This window comes from Gopherus evgoodei, chromosome 1, assembly GCF_007399415.2.
Source record: "Gopherus evgoodei ecotype Sinaloan lineage chromosome 1, rGopEvg1_v1.p, whole genome shotgun sequence".
In the NCBI taxonomy this organism is placed as follows: domain Eukaryota; kingdom Metazoa; phylum Chordata; order Testudines; family Testudinidae; genus Gopherus; species Gopherus evgoodei.
The window spans coordinates 23006821-23024098 of NC_044322.1; the positions used below are offsets into that span (position 1 = coordinate 23006821).

At 39.8% G+C, this 17278-nt stretch overlaps 1 protein-coding gene across 1 annotated transcript in view; it reads left to right on the forward strand.

Moving 5' to 3' along the window:
- DEUP1 (deuterosome assembly protein 1) overlaps positions 1–17278 on the forward strand; it is an 84303-nt gene that overhangs the window by 35201 nt on the left and 31824 nt on the right. The window contains 6 exon segments of the mRNA XM_030559318.1: positions 1485–1697; positions 7592–7737; positions 8382–8487; positions 10221–10418; positions 11117–11203; positions 14541–14740. Coding sequence (XP_030415178.1) covers positions 1485–1697; positions 7592–7737; positions 8382–8487; positions 10221–10418; positions 11117–11203; positions 14541–14740 — 950 coding nt within the window.

The following is a 17278-nucleotide window of genomic DNA, read 5'->3' on the forward strand; positions in this document are numbered from 1 at the left end:
TCCATGCAACAAACCTCGATGCTAACTCTGCCCACATAGCTACACCAGCGACACCATCACATGACCTAACCAGATCAGCCACACCATCACCGGTTCATTCACCTGCACGTCCACCAATGGAATATACGCCATCATATGCCAGCAATGCCCCTCTGCTATGTACATCGGCCAAACTGGACAGTCTCTACAGAAAAGGATAAATGGACACAAATCAGATATTAGGAATGGCAATATACAAAAACCTGTAGGAGAATACTTCAACCTCCCTGGCCACACAATAGCAGATTTTAAGGTGGCCATCCTGCAGCAAAAAAACTTCAGGACCAGACTTCAAAGAGAAACTGCTGAGCTGCAAATTTGACACCATCAGCTCAGGATTAAACAAAGACTGTGAATGGCTTGCCAACTACAAAATCAGTTTCTCCTCTCTTGGTTTTCACACCTCGGCTGCTAGAATAGGGCCTCATCCTCCCTGATTGAACTTACCTCGTTATCTCTAGCCTGCTCCTTGCTTGCTTATATATACCTGCCCCTGGAAATTTTCACTACATGCATCCGACGAAGTGGGTATTCACCCATGAAAGCTCATGCTCCAAAACGTCTGTTAGTCTATAAGGTGCCACAAGACTCTTTGCTGCTTTTACTGCTGCTTGTTAATCTTCCAGGGGTGGGGATCCACATGGTCAGTTCTTGAAACAGTGAAAGTGGTTACCATAGTAACTGATTTTCCAAGGTGACTGTGGATCCATAAACACTGCCCACCTTCCCCAACTTTCAGTTCAAGGATTCCCTAATTAGCAAAAGGGACTACAGGATGGTTGGAGGTCAATCCCATCATACTCTCAGCTCAGATCCCTGTGTAATAGTACTTTCTAGAAGATTCTGAAGGTACAATTATTCCGCAGTTGAGTGGATCCATGTGGGCAATCATCTCAGAGAAGCACAGTTACTATGTAACTAACTGGGTTTTTTATATATGGATTGTGTGGTGTTAGCTTAAAAGTGAAGGGCAAATTTCTGCCTTCAAATGCACATACACAACTCTTATTGAAGTCAATGTACTGGAGGGCAAAATTGCCCTCAGCTAATTATTTTTCTGTAGCTTTGTGGTCCAAATATATCATTACATTCACATTAGTATTTACTCACATTATTGTCTATATCCTTCCCTTCTAGGGACATAAGCAGAAGAAGGGAAAACTCTTTGAGAAATTCTGCAAACTTAACTTTTCAGAGTTTCAACCACATTCTTCCACTGAGGGCAAGGGATTTGAGGCCCAATAAAGACAAGAGTGAAACGTCCCTTGTATTTTGGAGAAGCAGCAAGGAAATCCTCCAGTGGGCACAAGCCTCTCTGTTGTGCACTCTCCAACTCCCATTGTAGTTAATGAAAAGACCACTACTGATTTTATTGTTAGTAGACTGGACTAAAGGGACAAAATATAGTTTTTGAATTTCATTGAAATTATTTTCTTGTTCTATAGAAACAGACACAGAATTATCAATTCCAAATAAGCAATAAGAACCAGAAACAGGAAGATGCAGCTACTTCCAGCCAATCCAAAATTGAGAGGGATGAGTTCATTATTGAAAAATTAAAGTCAACTGTGAATGAAATAGCAATAAACAGGAATAAGTTACAAGAGGAAAATCTAAAGCTACAACAAGAACTAACAGTGTACCAAACACAGTGCCAGGTAATGACTAGTAACGGTATTTCTTCTTTATAAGTACAATGGAATAAAACTAAAGGAATTAATGTAGAAGCATTAATTATTGAGGAATACATTTTCAAAATTCCTTTGGAACACTTGTATGGAGGACGATTATGTAAAGTACATTCATTCTTTACAAAACCATAATGTGCTTCCAGATGTGCCATCTTTTGAATGACACAGAAGAGAAAACAAAAATGTTTTTTGATATGCAGTACTGTCTTTTATTTTATCTTGTCTATGTTTTATACCTCACACTTTACACCTCAGACTTCACCAAAGAAATCCAGCTTCAATTTACTGTATCTTGTGTATCAATGGCTTTCATGAATGTTGTTTGTCTGGCTTACGTGGAATAGTACACAAGATGCTATGAAATTGTATCTAAGTATCTAGAAAAAATGTATGGTAATATATTTTGTTATAGACAGAGCTGGTAGCGCAACCTGGTATTAGGGTTGCCCACCATCCTTGAAGCCTGCCGAAGTTGCAGAAGCCTGTCCCCTGGTTTTGTGGGATTCAGTGCTGTCTGGAATCTCTGCAGTGCTATATACTGCAGCCCCATCTGCAATATACCCTGCTTTCCCTCAGCTTGCCTTCCATGCCAGAACTTGGGAGGGTGTCCTCAGAAGGCAGTCTTACTGGTATCTTTTTTAGTTCTTCTTTGACTAGGGTCTTTATGAGTGCTCCAGTTCGGTGTGATTTTCGGTAGCAGTGTCAGCTATGTAGGGCTGCGTGGGCAAACTGCCTTCAGTTCCTTCTCAATCACCTAGACCTCAGACAGAGTATTTAGCATGCCCACGTTAGAACTGGTCAAGCTTGCCTCTGGTTTTCAGTTAGTTATAGTGTTTTGTTTAATTTAATGTAGTATTTAGTATTTATTTTCTTTATTCTTGAGAGTTTTTACTTATTTCTCTTGATCGTCCTCTCACCCTCTCCTCCTGGGACGTCTCCCTCCATTTGAGGAGATATGCCAGGATCATTGGGACTCAAGCATGTGTGACATTTATGCAAATTATTTGTAAATATCTAATTAAATCATTTGCATGTATGCAAATTATTTGTATATACACATACATTTCTGGTTAACATCTAAGCAGCACAGAACTTGGTAACTGTGGCAGGAGGGTGGGTGCCTGAAAGGTTATTGGAGCTGCCTTGGTGGGGAGGTAAGCTGTGGCAGGTGGATTTGTGGGAAGGTCTGGAGACTGTATGGGAGGAGGTGGCTGAGAGATGCTGCACCATATCTGAGGTTTATGGGGCTGTTTGAACAGAAGATGGGGTAACTGTGGTATTGTAAGGGAGGCTGGATGAAGCTGTGTTTGTAGGAGTACCCAAGAGGGAGAAGATGGGGTAAAGTCATTGCATGAGGGAAGATGGGTAATAGCTTAGGGAAGATATGTTTGTGGGGGTGTCCAGGAAGATAGTAGGGGAGGTGTCTGGGAGGAAAGAGCTGGAGAGGGCATCTTGGGAAAGTTGGGATGAGCCGAGTGGGGTGGTGAAGGATTGGGTTAGAGCTGGGTCCTATTGGGAATGAGGGAGAGAGGAAGCATGGATGAGGGGGACTGGCTGGTTACTATGGTGGGTTGCCTGGGGCTTGTATTGGGCCCTCCTCACCTTCTGTCCTTCCCACAATTAATTGCCTGCTACTTCTGGCTGTTTTTTCCCCCACTGGGATCCATCAGAGGAGCAGTGAGCCAGAGGACAATTGGCTGCCTGCTCAGGAGGAGCCACAGCAGCCAAGAAAGAGATCTGATGGGATCATTGTGGATAGTTCTCTAAAAACATCCATTCAGTGTGCAATGGCAGGCAAAAAAGCTAACAGAATGTTAGGAACAATTAGGAAAGGGATAGATAATATGACAGTAAATATCATAATGCCACTATATAAATCCATGGTATGCTCACATCTTGAATACTGCATGTAATTCTGATTCCCCATCTCAAAAAAAGATATATTAAAATTGGAAAAGGAACAGAGAAGAGCAATAAACATGAGTAAGGGTTTGGGACAGCTTCCATATGAGAAAAAATTAAAAAGACTGGCATTAAGTGGGCATATAATAGAGATCTATAAAATCATGAATGGTGTGGAGAAAGTGAATGAGGAAGTCTTATTTGTACACCTTCACAAAACACAAGAACTAGGGGTCCCTCAATGAAATCAATAGGTAGCAGATTTAAAATAAACAAAACGAAGTACTTCTTCACACAATGCACAAGCAACTCGTGGAACTAATTGCCAGGGATGTTATGAAGGCTAAGAGTATAACTGGGTTCAAAAAAGGATTAGATAAGTTAATGAGGATAGGTCCATCAAAGGCTATTAGTCAAGATGGTCAGGGATGCAACCCCATGCTCTAGGTGTCCCTAAGACTCTGACTGTCAGATTTTGGGACTGGATGACAGGGGATGGATCACTTGATAATTGCCCTGTTCTGTTCATTCTCTTTGAAGCATCTGGCATTGGCCACTGTTCGAAGACAGGATACTGGGCTGGATGGACCATTGATCTGACCCAGCATGCCTAGTCTTATGTTCTTTAGCAACCATAAGCCATGATTAAAGGTCATTCCTCAAGCTTGTTGAACTGATGTTCTTTAGCAACCATAAAGCCATGATTAAAGGTCATTCCTCAAGCTTGTTGAACTCAGTCTGGGCTGTGGTCTGGAAATATTTGAGGTGTGGCCTGTATGTGTGTGTGTGACACTTGGCAGGTCTGCATAGTTCAGGTGGTGGCAGTGAATTCACTAGTGGTAATGAATTTACATGACAACTCAGTCACACACATCTAACAAAGAAGCTGAATAGGTACAGGGAAGAGTTGAGTAGAGTTGGTTGGAAATTTTCGAAAATACTAATTTGTCAAAACTGAAACTTTTTGCAGGAAAGTGTTGGTTTTGACTAATTATTTGAGTAAGAAGAGTTAAGAAAAAAAAGTTTTGAAATTGTCCAAATTTTTCTTTTGATATTTTCAGCACAAAAAAATCCAGTTTTCCGGTTTGAAATTTAAGCTAATTAGAATAAAAACATTTTGAAATTATCAAAACAAAATGGTCTAGTTAAGGCACATAGTGGACAAATGAAACAGTTTGTGAGAAAAACTGCTGGCTTGCTGAAGATTTAGGCATAGCTGCATTCTGGTTCTTTGAATTATAAACCTTGCTACTGCTTTTATTATTTAATGTCCATTCCTGCTCAATTCCAAAGCAAGAGTTATACGATTATAAATATAGTAATAAGAATTTCCTGGGTTTGTGTCCACTCACTATCACCTCACAAGGAGCTGTCAGATTCCCGGAATCCAAATCTTTCCTGCCTCTTTGGAAGCCAAACTAGAAGGTCTTTCAGAATTTCTGGTATTTATAGTAAATGCTGACAATACATCTATACATTTAAAATCAATTCTTAAAAGAATCAAACTCTAAGGTAGCCATGAGTAAGTCCTTGTAGCTTCTATTAAGAGTGTATTAAATTTAATTTTTACTTGGAAATGCTCAGAGATGCACTTCGGTGTTTAACTAAAGCTTTTGACCCTTTAAACAAAGGGCCAGCCCAGTGGTGGAGTTGTAGCACAATACTTTGAAATGCTAGAGATCCTGTACGCAATTAAAGCTTGGTCCACCCCATCTCAAGCCAACAAAGGCTGTGACAATTTAGTCAGTATGCCCAACTCCTGCAGGAGAGAGGGAGTGCTTCACATCACTCTTCAGCAACCCTTTCAGGCAAACAAAACCACAGTCCTCTTTGGATTGGAAGAAAAGTCACTCTAATCTGAGCCCCCTCCCTTCTGGGGGAATAAACCCTTTGAAGGAACTCTCTTGCAATAGCTGTTCTGGATTCACTCTTCTGAGATGTGAATTTCCATGGTCATTTTTGAAGGTTAACAAGCTTTCTTTTCACTTTTAAATGTATTGAAATAAAACGAAGAAGTAATGAAAAACACTAACATTTTTTTAGCATACTATTTTAAAGGCAAAGTCTACCACCATTGGAACATTCTTGTTTCTTTTATCCACTATTTGTTTTTTTTGCCATTGCTCAAAAGTTATGTTTTCAAATTATATGCTCATATTTTGGTATAATTGTGCTGGTTATAATGAGGGCTTATACATAGATATTATTTCAAGCATAATACCGTTGCCCTTTTTGACCCAAGCAGCTAGTTGAGTTTGGGCGCTGAGGGTGTTCCAGTTGGGAGTAGAAATTGGAGTTAGGTATTTCCTTGATGCAGTTTTGTGTATTTACAAAGAATGTACAAAGTCCTGTGATCTCTGAATGCAGAAGGAATCAAATAGCAATAAACAGATTATTTTGCTTACAGCACCAAGAGCACTCTTATCAGCCTGCACTCTCTGTCCCAAAAGTCTCTCTCCAGGTTTCTTCCAGGATCAGTCATCATGCTCCTTTAGACTGTCTTTTTCTTGTCTGTTCTCACTGTAATCACACACACACACACACACACACACACACACACACACACACACACACACACACACACACACACACACATGCTTGCTCACTTCTGGGCAGATTCGCACACTCCTTTTGCCTTATGTGGGGCTTCTGCTTACAGTTAGGGTGAGTTCACACTTATCAGTCTCAATCCCATAACAAGCTTTCACCAAGCTCATTGCAATGTGATGTTTACATGTCAGTTGTTTGTCACATTTTTAATTCCAAGAAATGAAAGGTGAAGTAGGATCAGCACTAGAGAAGTCCAAGGGTAAAGCTCAATAGTGATGGTTTGAAAGCTTGTATAGTTGATGCTATAAATAAACTGTCATCTCTGACTAGATGCAGATAGCTCTGGAGATGAATGAGTGCATGTTTTAGCTAGATAGATTCTACTTCAAAGTGGCCTCTGCATGTTCCCACATGTGAAATCTAGTTGCATACACTGCAAGCTTCTGGAAGCTTTTAGAGAGTGTCTATTGGAGCCATTCACCTCCACCTAATCTCCTTATTCAGGATTCCAAGGATATAAAATGTTATACTTCAATGTTAGAAAAATATAAAATACCACTAAATGGTGCCACTGAATCCTGCATCATAGAATGTGATCTAGAACAGTAGTTCCCAACCATGGGTCTGTGGTCCTCTGGGGGGCAACAAGCAGGTTTCAGAGGGTCCACCAAAATAAACTGGGCTTCAGCCTTGGGTAGTGGGGCTCAGGGAGGGAATGCCACCTCCTCCCCCAGTGTCACCTCATTGGGCCACCCAGCCTGTAGGTCAGCACCAACAACAAGTTTCACGCTAAGTAAAAAAAAAAAAAATTCAGTTTTTTATTTTTGTACGTATAGTCTCCTTTTCTTTTTATATTATATATGGGTATGTGTGTGTTTAGCTCTATAATTATCAATTTAATACAGCTTTTAATATACTGGATATGCAGAAAAATAGTTGTTATGGCACAGGTGGGTCATGAAGTTTTTATAGCATGTGTCGGGGGGGGTTCAGAAAGAAAAAGGTTGAGAACTCATGATCTAGATAGAACACACTGAAACAAACTGAAACTGTTTTGGAAAACTTAAATAAAATGAGAAGTTACCATAACGCTGTAGAAGGTTTCCTATGAATATGTCAGAGACAAATGCATCTTAGCAATGCATGACCTAAAGAACTTTAAGTATCTTATTTTTGAATGACGTTTCTAGAGAGAGAGAGAGAGAGAGATTGACTGTTGAAAACCTTAAAAAAGCAGTGCCTACTCCAAAATAGGAACTGGCCTCAGAATAAAAAAGATTTGTCAAATAAAAATTGCTTCTTACATTCATATTAAATATGTAATATTAAGTATATGTCAGAATATTTATGCTACAAGACCACAGAATTTAAAGCCACTATTGAGTCATTTGAATCATTTATTTATTTAGAATGTGGAGGCAGGACTTTCAGAGATGAGAAATGAGCTGCAGTCACATGATGCCCTCTGGAGAGGGATGGAAGTGGAATTCCAGCAGTTGCGTAAAGAATTATTGAAATATGGAGAATGTAAAAACATCCAAGAAAATCAAATGAAGTATGTATTTGAAAGATATCATTTACATTGTAGAGAATTTGTGAGCTAAATAACGTTTTTCTTCCCTTTGGTATATATTTAAAAGATACTGTAGATTAGAAAATAAAATTCATGTTTGAATTAATATTTTAGTAATTTTATCTTATGAGATCGTAATCAATAGCTACGCACTCAGTTAATGGTTTTCATGATGCCTAATTGTTTAGGCTTTATATGCTTATTTGATTAAAAGAACACCTTTCCTTTGATCTAGGTACTCTAACACAGTTTTTAAAAATGCATTGATTAAAAAAACAAGACTCTCTAACACAACCCACCCCCTGACAACAATTTGTATGATTTTTACAGCTAGGCTAGTAAATGTGTGTTTTGCTGTAGCCACGTGGCATTACATGACATGTGGATTCACAAGTGATTTCAGGATTTTTACAGCAGACAGGTGATCCATGGATCTACCAAGCTCCACCCTGGTTTAGGTGACCAAATCTCCTGCCTTTTCCGTAAGAGGGCAGCCCTTCCCTGATTGAATGGTGAGGCAAAAAACTGTGGCTCATGGCACTGTCTGCCCATTTCATGGGTTTTTCTCATGCAGGGAACAATTTGACCCTCAATAATTATTATTATTAATACTTTTTTATTTAAAGGCTTCAATCAGCCTATGCACAATGTATTCAGGAACTGGAAAACAAAAAAGCGGAGGTATTACATTTGGAACAACACCAGGACAGTCAGCAAAAAGAGCTAAACAAGGTATTTCACATTTGTAAATATTTTGAAATCTTAGTTGTAGTAGAGTTTTTTGGGTTTTTTTTTAAGTATTAAGGCAAAATCATGACCTTGCTTATACGAATGCACTAAAATGCATAAGAGAATAGCTGCATTTTCACAGGTAAGAAGGAAATTTATGTGCGTACTGTGTTCCCAGAAGAAATAGAACAGCTGTACACTCAACACCACTGTGCACAGGGCAAACACCAGAACTGAGTGAAACGTGCAAATAGAGGCAGAGACCCATGTCAAAGTGGCACAGTCATGGAAATAACTCCTACACAGACCATTTGGTCTGAAACATAAGCTGCATTGGCTGAACAGCTGGAGCAAGTTACCATGGGCACTTTGGAATACAATGCACATAACATAGCTCAGTGCAGGGCTTCTTTGGTTGAACTGTGTGCCATACTGCTCATACAGGACCCTGGTGATTTCAGTATAGTAGTGGCATGAGGTGACATATGGCTTGGCGGGTCTCTATACCAAATGTGGCTGTGTTACTCTCTCTGGTGTGTAGGGGTGCCCAGCCCGTTCTTCTCACATACAACTTATACCATTGACCAGGGATGTGAGCAGCAGCATCTGCAATTGGGAGCAGACTATGTGGTTGCTGAAGCAGATTTATAGTGACTTTGACATGAGATCATGATATATCCCTTAGATGTTTATATCTAAATTTAAGTGTTCTAAAATGTTTATTTTTTTAATAAATGAAAATATCAACTATTGATCATGTGCATTATTATGGGATACTAATTAAAACAAATTCAGATGTAGTTTGGCTGATTTTTGTTCTTGTTTCTAAGTAATATGAAAATCTTCTGATGTTGCATTATTTGTTACTGGCAGAAGGATTATGAGACCCAAATCTCTTTATAGACACTCTGGAGTATCAGACAGGGGAAGGTTTTGCAGAAAATATTACCTTAAATGTTATGTATTATAGCAGCAGTAGCTGTCATAAAGTGATTTTGGTGGCAATTTTTTATTCTGTAATAGGTAATACCAATAAGAGCTCTGTTTCATAATACTGTATAAGCTCTTTATTTCTGTGATTATTTCTCATAAAGAGCTTCTTTGGATTCATTTTGAGTGAAGTGAGTGCTTTTAAGACAGCCTAAATTAATTTAGAGGTAAGGTAAATACATCTTAGTAAGTAATACCTTTCAATAGATTTAACATAAGAACATAAGAATGGCCATACTGGGTCAGACCAAAGGTCCATCCAACCCAGTATCCTGTCTACTGACAGTGGCCAATGCCAGGTGGGAGTGAACCTAACAGGTAATGATCAAATGATCTCTCTCCTGCTGTCCATCACCACCCTCTCACAAACAGAGGCTGGGGACACCAGAGATACTTTTTGTCTTAAGGTATAATTTTTAAAATTAATATTTTTACAAACCCTATGATTATTGTTGTTGTTGTTGTTGTTGTTGTGAATTTAAATATTGCTACCACCTTTGACACCAAATAAATAGACAAGTGATCTAAAGAATAAATTATGGATTGTGAAAAGATGCTGAATAAAGAAAAAAGTTAATTGCATTGAATCATAAAGACATTTTATTTTAAAATGGCCTTAAAATCACTGATACAGTTAGAAGAGTTGGTGTACTGGAATAGGAGAGGAAAAAATCACTAGTAGGTAATAAGTGATGCGATCTTATATACTGCATAAACATTGTCTTTTGGGAACACATTTGCTACAGATAAGGGACCATCTTTATCACGAGGAGCAGTCCCATAGCTCTGAGCAGGAAAGAATGAGGACAGAAATCTCTGACCTGACAGAAGAGCTTCATCAGAAGGAGATCACTATAGCAACTATCATGGAGAAAGCTACTCTTCTGGAAAGAAAGTTAAAAATGGAGTTAGAGATAAAAGAAAAATTGTTAGCAAAACAACAGGTATGCAAGCAAGCAAAAAAAACAACAACTTGTGCTTTTGTTTTCATTGGCCTACTATTATATTTAAGCTTTATGAAATAATACTAAAATAGAGCCAAAATGGTGCCCGAACAATAATGGACCAGAAACATCAATTGTGCAACACCTAATTTTAACATACAGTCCATTTTGGTCATCAGTACTGTAGTTACATTTAAGCACATAGAAGATCTTGAAAAATTGGTTTTATTATATGTGCTGGTTTTATTATACCTACTGTATCATTAAAATTGTTCATTAGATTAGCCAGAAACTTTGTCTAATTTTGACCACTCTTTTTAACCTATTGATTAAAGAATGTTTATGAAATTTTTTGGAGATGTGTGTCAGTTGTAAAGCTCGATTGTTAATCTTGCAGTATTGTAAAGCATTGTAAACTTCAGTTTTAAAAACAGATAAGCTCCATCTTTACTCACATATTTGAAAACATCTGGGTAGCAGAAACACAACTTACCCAAACCCTTGAAATTTAAGAGGTGCTAATTTTCTGCTTATGTAGAGAAATTAATGCTGCTTCTTTCAAGAAAAACTTTCACTATATTAGTGTCATGATTCTTTATGAATGTTTTGAGTAAAGTATAAAATTAAACGTACACAGAACTATACTGAATATTTTGTAGCTAATATTAAGTTCAACTAAGAATTTAATTTTTCCTCAGATGTCAGAGATGAAGTATGAAGCTATCAGATCGGAAAACACACATTTGAAGAAGATGATAGAAAATTTGCAGTCTAGAAGATATATGGTAATTTTTTTGCTATGAAATATACAAATCAGTTATTTGTTTGTTGTTGTAATGATCTTGGGGTTCATTAAATAACAAATCAGTGAATGAGAAAAGGAATAAAACTTTAATAAAAGAAACTGGAGAGCTTTTGCACACAGCCATGCAGTGTTCCCAACCTTGCCTCTAGGGAAAATCTCCAAATTCCTACACTAATTACGTTGTCTTTTATGAGGGAATGTAGACGTGTGGACTCACCCCTGCGGCGCCTCCTGCTGGTTGTCCTTGGGAATTAGCTCTTTTCCAGCTAGGAGCGCCCGCTGCAGGCCGGTATCTGCCTGTCCTCTTGGCCCCCCATGTCCCTCCTTGGACCCCGGTATCCTTTCAACTGGGGTGCTGCCCCCTGGCAGTATCCCACCAATCTGGGTCTCCCCAACCTACTATCCCCACTTTGCCTCAGTTTTGGCTACTGCCCAGTCTCCATCTAGCCCCTATGCTCTGGGCAGACTGCAGTATCAGCCACTCATCATAGGCAAAGGGGTTTGGACCTGCTGCCTTTGCCTACCCCTGGGTTGCCCCAGTACCTCTTGGCCTTATGCTCGGCGGCAGCCTGGGCTTTCCAGGCAGGAGCTCCCCAGCTCCTCTGCCTTTCCCCAGCCCTGCTCCACTCAGGTACCCTGTGTCTAACTCCCTGCAGCCAGGCCCTTCTCCCTCTACAGGCAGAGGAAGATTGCCTAGGCCTCTGGCTCACAGCCTTTTATAGGGGCCAGCTGGGCCTGATTAGGGCATGGCCACAGCAGAGCCTACTTTTCCCAGTCAGCCCAGGCTTCTTGCCCCAGCCACAGCCCTCTCCTGGGCTGTTTCAAGCCCCGCAGGGCAGGAGCAGGTAATCACTCTGCTACAGAGAACATCTCCAAAACACAATCTTTCATAAATATTGTGACAGATTGCCCCTTTTTGGTTTCCCCTGTTGTGCTGAGATACCATTGAGCCTGCCTGTTATGCAGCCTGGGTACCCTTTGTACCTGTCTTACTGAGCCAAGCTAGTAAGCTTCCTCCAGCACACGGGGTTATGTTATAAAAAAGAAATAAGTATATTAACTACAAAAGGTGAATTTTAAGTGAATATATGAGATAACAGACAGAACAAAGCAGATTACTGAGCAAATAAACCAAAGTACGCAAGTTAAGCTCAATATACTTAAGAAACAGGTTACAAAATGTAATTTCTTACCCTAAATGTTATTTTAGGCAGGTTGCAAAGATTCTGTGGTTCAGGGATCCAGTTATATTTCCTTTCAGACTGGACCCCTGTCTCAGACTGGACTCTCCCCCTGCCTCCCCTTCAGGTGGCTTTAGCAGTCTTTCTTCTTGGGCAGACAGACCACGGAGAGGAGTCCCGTTTGCCTTCCTCCCCACCCTTAAATAGGATTTACATAAGGCAGGAATCCTTTGTTTCCCAAACTTGACTCCCCTTCCCTTCCAGTGGAAAGTTACAAGAAGTCCCTAGTAATATTTAGGATCAGGTAACAAGACCGACTGACCTAGTAGTGTCACAGTTACCTCCCGAACAGCTCCCAGGAGAGAGAGGGATTAGTATCTTCATGATTTTGTTGTTCCTTCCTGATGGCTCATCAAATTTGATGGCCTGTCATCTGGCGGGTATCTTCCCAATATACACCCAGTTGTAATTGTTACGTAGTTCCATGTTCCTAACTTTACATACAGAAATGATACATGCATACAAATTGGATAATCACATTCAGTAAATTATAACCTTTCCAATGATATTTTACAACAGGGGTAGGCAACCTATGGCACGCAAACTGATTTTCAGTGGCACACTGCCCAGGTTCTGGCCACCGGTCTGGGGGGCTCTGCATTTTAATTTAATTTTAAATGAAGCTTCTTAAATATTTTAAAAACCTTATTTACTTTACATACAACAATAGTTTACTTGTATATTATAGACTTATAGAAAGAGACCCTCTAAAACGTTAAAATATATTACTGGCACGCGAAACCTTAAATTAGAGTGAATAAATGAAGACTCGGCACAGCACATCTGAAAGGTTGCCGACTTCTGTCTTACAAGATCCATCTTGCATAAAGTACATCTCCATTATGTCATATCTATAACATTTCCAAAAATTCTAAGGCATTCTATTTCAGGTTAATAGAGAAGCTTCCCAACCATTATAAATATAAATCTGTAGGTGCCTATATTGTTTCCATTGACACATTTATTTTAAACATTTTCAGTGAAATCTATAGACCATTTTCCCCTTTAAGAACCAGATGAATTTATTCATTAATAGAAAAAAAAACATTATTTGCAACTTTAATTACTAAAATTATGACCCAAAAAAGCTGCTTATATTGAAGTATTTCCTTCATGGATTTTCATTTGTGTTATATAAGAGCCCAATTCTTTGATGTACTAAGCACCTCCAGTAGAATTCAGAACTTCCTCATTGTCTGTGGAAGTTAATGGGGGTTGAAGATGCTCAGAACTATGAAGAAGATGCTCAGCATTTTGAGGATTTTAGCCTTTAATTCGTAAACCCTTTTGCACCTTTCCAATTCTTCTAACCCCAAAAATCTAACAAGACCTTCTTTTTTGTACTAGTTGTAATTTTGGTTGAATCAATTAACTTTTGGACCTGCAAACTAAATCATTTTACAGTAGCTTTTATGATGACAGTCTTGCAAAGTCACCTCTGAGGGTAGTGTTGGAATTGGATTTCAATCTCTAAACTCAGTTACCATTTTTTTTTCTATTGCATCTTTTTGAACTCCAGGGAAGCCTGTTTATTTATAAACAAATGTCTAAGAAGATTTCTCCAGGTTTTTTATCAGTAGTCTGACATGTCTTTCTGGATATTTTGCCTTTGACACCAATGTATTGCTACTATATATAGCGTTTAAACAAATAGTTTGATAATGCCTTTGTGTATTTTTTCTTATTATTCTTTAGTGGAAATATTACTTGAGGAAGAAATATAGTTAAATCAACTGCAAGCTTTGGCAGCTAAGGATTACTTTCATGACTTAGTTTTTCAAGGAGAGTAATTCAAATAACCGAACAATTTTACCACTCTAGTGCCTTGAATGCATTGTTTGTGGAAAAATTCTAATTTAATTTCATTGTGTTTCAAAGGCTATTATTCCCATTTATGTAGTTCTTTTTTTCTAGAGGCACTTCTACTGGTGTGTCATTTACTATGAATGCTGTGTGATTACATATGGTAACTAAGTATTTAGCAAACAGTGTTGCCTTGTGTTTCATTTTAAAAATATTAATTCTAGTTACAGTGAAAAAATGATGATTTAATGATGATTTTATTTTCTTCCACAGACTATAGATTTATCTAGCACAGAACATGAGAGTTACACAGCTTCCATTCATGAACTTGAGTGTGAGAATGAAAGGTTACGGAATAATCTTGGTAAATTGCAGAGTGATTCGGAAACATCAATATTGGCTACTCTGGATAGATATGGAGAAACAAAGCAAACTAAGCAAACCCAATTAGAAATGCAAGAAAAGGAAGAGAGGTAAAATTTAAGTTGCAAAGATACATTAATTTTTCCATAAGTGTTTTATAAGTCTTTTGAAAGAGTCAAATCCTGAAGTCCTTACTCCGTTTTTGTTCATTTAAAACTCCCACTACCTCAATAGACATTTAGTTCAATTAGTAAGCAAGTAAGGCTGCACAATTTGGCCAGAATTTAAATTATTAAAACATCTGTTTATTATTTATAGATTATTTTTCTGCTGTTTCTTCTCAAATAGTAAAAATTTTGAAGATAAAGTACATTGGCACCTGATACTGGAGACCCATGGAAGCCAGTGGGAATCTGCAAGTGTTTAATATTGCAGAATTGTACCCAATGGATATAAACCCTGGTTTCTGAGTTGCAGGCAATATTACAATATAACATCAGAAATCTGGTATAATAAATTTAGCAATAAATCAGGACTATAATTATAATTTTAGGGTTGAGATCTGCTCTTATACAAAAAATTCTCATTTTTGTTTGTCCACTGCTTATGGTGCAGGAACTCCAGTGTGTGCTAAGGTGCCTAACTGAAGAGAACAGAGGCAATTTTCAAGACAATTTAGGACTATATCTAATTTTCATCTACATTTATATGAATTTTATTATCAAAATATACACAACCATAATTTGTGTGGTACTTCAATCTTCCTTGATAATATCCTAATAGAAATATTTTTGTTTGTTCTGAGCAATAAAAATTGGCAGTTTATCAGCTTTGTCTTCACTCTGCAGTCACAGAGATAAGTTACTCAGGAACACATTTTTATGACTCCAGGGGATACATTTGAATCTCTGACACTAACCTGTGCATCTTATGTTATTCAAATATGAAGGGAAATTATGGTTTCATTTACTTATTCAGATGTATATACACACTAAAAAAGAGCAAATATCTATTTTTATGGGCACCCAGAACATAACTGAAATGTATATCTATCTATCTATAAAAATACTGAAACATATCTAAAGTACAGCAGTACCATTCAGTATGGCCCACCACCAGCAAATCAAGGAATACAAAAGCTTAAATCTCCCTTCAACAATTCCCCCCTCTGACATCTCCTCTCCTAATTTTGAATTCCTGTGAAAAGATGAGCTTTTCAGAATACCCTGATCATCATCAAGTTCAGGCTACTTTGGGCCAACACCTTTCATCCCAAACTGTTTTCCTAACAAAAAAACAAAAATATACATGTAGTGGTGGAGTGGACATTTACCTTTCACCCCCTTATGGCCAGGGATTGCTTTACAAGAATCCTCTCCCTATTAACCCCCTCTTGCCAGCCTGTTTAAGTACTACTCACTGTCTTAGTTGTGGCTTACAGCACCCCTTTCTGGGCCTGGTTTAATATCAAATAAAGTTCACACAATCCTCACAGTCCTTAATCACAATGAGTCCCACACATAATGTCCATAACCGTAATTTAACAGTACAGACTTAGCTCTGGTTCTTGAGCCACACCCAAAGCTCTTCCTCTGTTCCACCCAAAGCCAATAATCCTGTCTGGCTGGAGCTCACTGTTTTGGCCCTGGCTTCCCTCTGCATCAGTGTCTCCCTTCATCTGAGACAAAATGCAATCTATATATTGCCCTCCTCCAGAGAGCTCCTCTTGATTGGCTGGAAGCAGGGCTGGTGCAAGGATGTTTTGTGCCCTAGGTGAAACTTCCACCTTGCGCCCTCCCCCTCCATGCCCCCGCCCTGAGACGTCCCCCCTCGAAAGTCCCCCCCCACCCTGAGGTGCCCCCTCCGCGGCAGCTCCCCCCTGCCTTGAGGCATCCCCCTTACGGCAGCTCCCCACCCTCCGCCCAGAGGCACTCGCCCCACCCCAGCTCACCTCTGCTCCGCGCACGAGCACCCCAAGCACGCTGTTGCTGCTTCACTTCTCCCGCCTCCCAGGCTTGCGGCACCTAAGCTGATTGGCGCTGCAAGCCTGGGAGGTGGGAGAAGTGAAGCAGCTCACCCCTGCCCCGCCTTCCGAGCACACCGTGGCTGCTTCACTTCTCCCACCTCCCAGGCTTGCGGCACTAATCAGCTTAGGTGCTGCAAGCCTGGGAGGCGGTAGCAGTAAAGCAGCCAGGGTGCACTCGGGGAGGAGGCGGGGCAGGGGTGAGCTGGGGCGGGGAGTTCCCCTGCGTGCCGGCCCCGCCCTTACTTGCTGCAGGCGGCCTTCCCTGCGCTCCCCTCCTCCAGCTCCCTCCGCCTAAATGCCGGCGGCGACTGGGGCAGCCAAAGATCCGGCCGCCGCGGTCACTGCTGAAGAAAATAGCGCCCCCCAAATGCCAGTGCCCTAGGCGACTGCCTAGGTCGCCTAAATGGTTGCACCAGCCCTGGCTGGAAGAGAGGAGAGCCTTGTTCATCATACAGAGCTCCTGATCCTAGGCCCTTAAAGGAACTGTGTTCAAGGGTTTTTCCCACCTCATGCAACTCCTAGTTCTGCAGGACCACTTCCTCTGTTCTACTATCATTTTCTGGGCCCATTTTCCATTCCAACAGCTGACACTAGGTCTTCTGGCCCCCGTATTCTTAAAGGG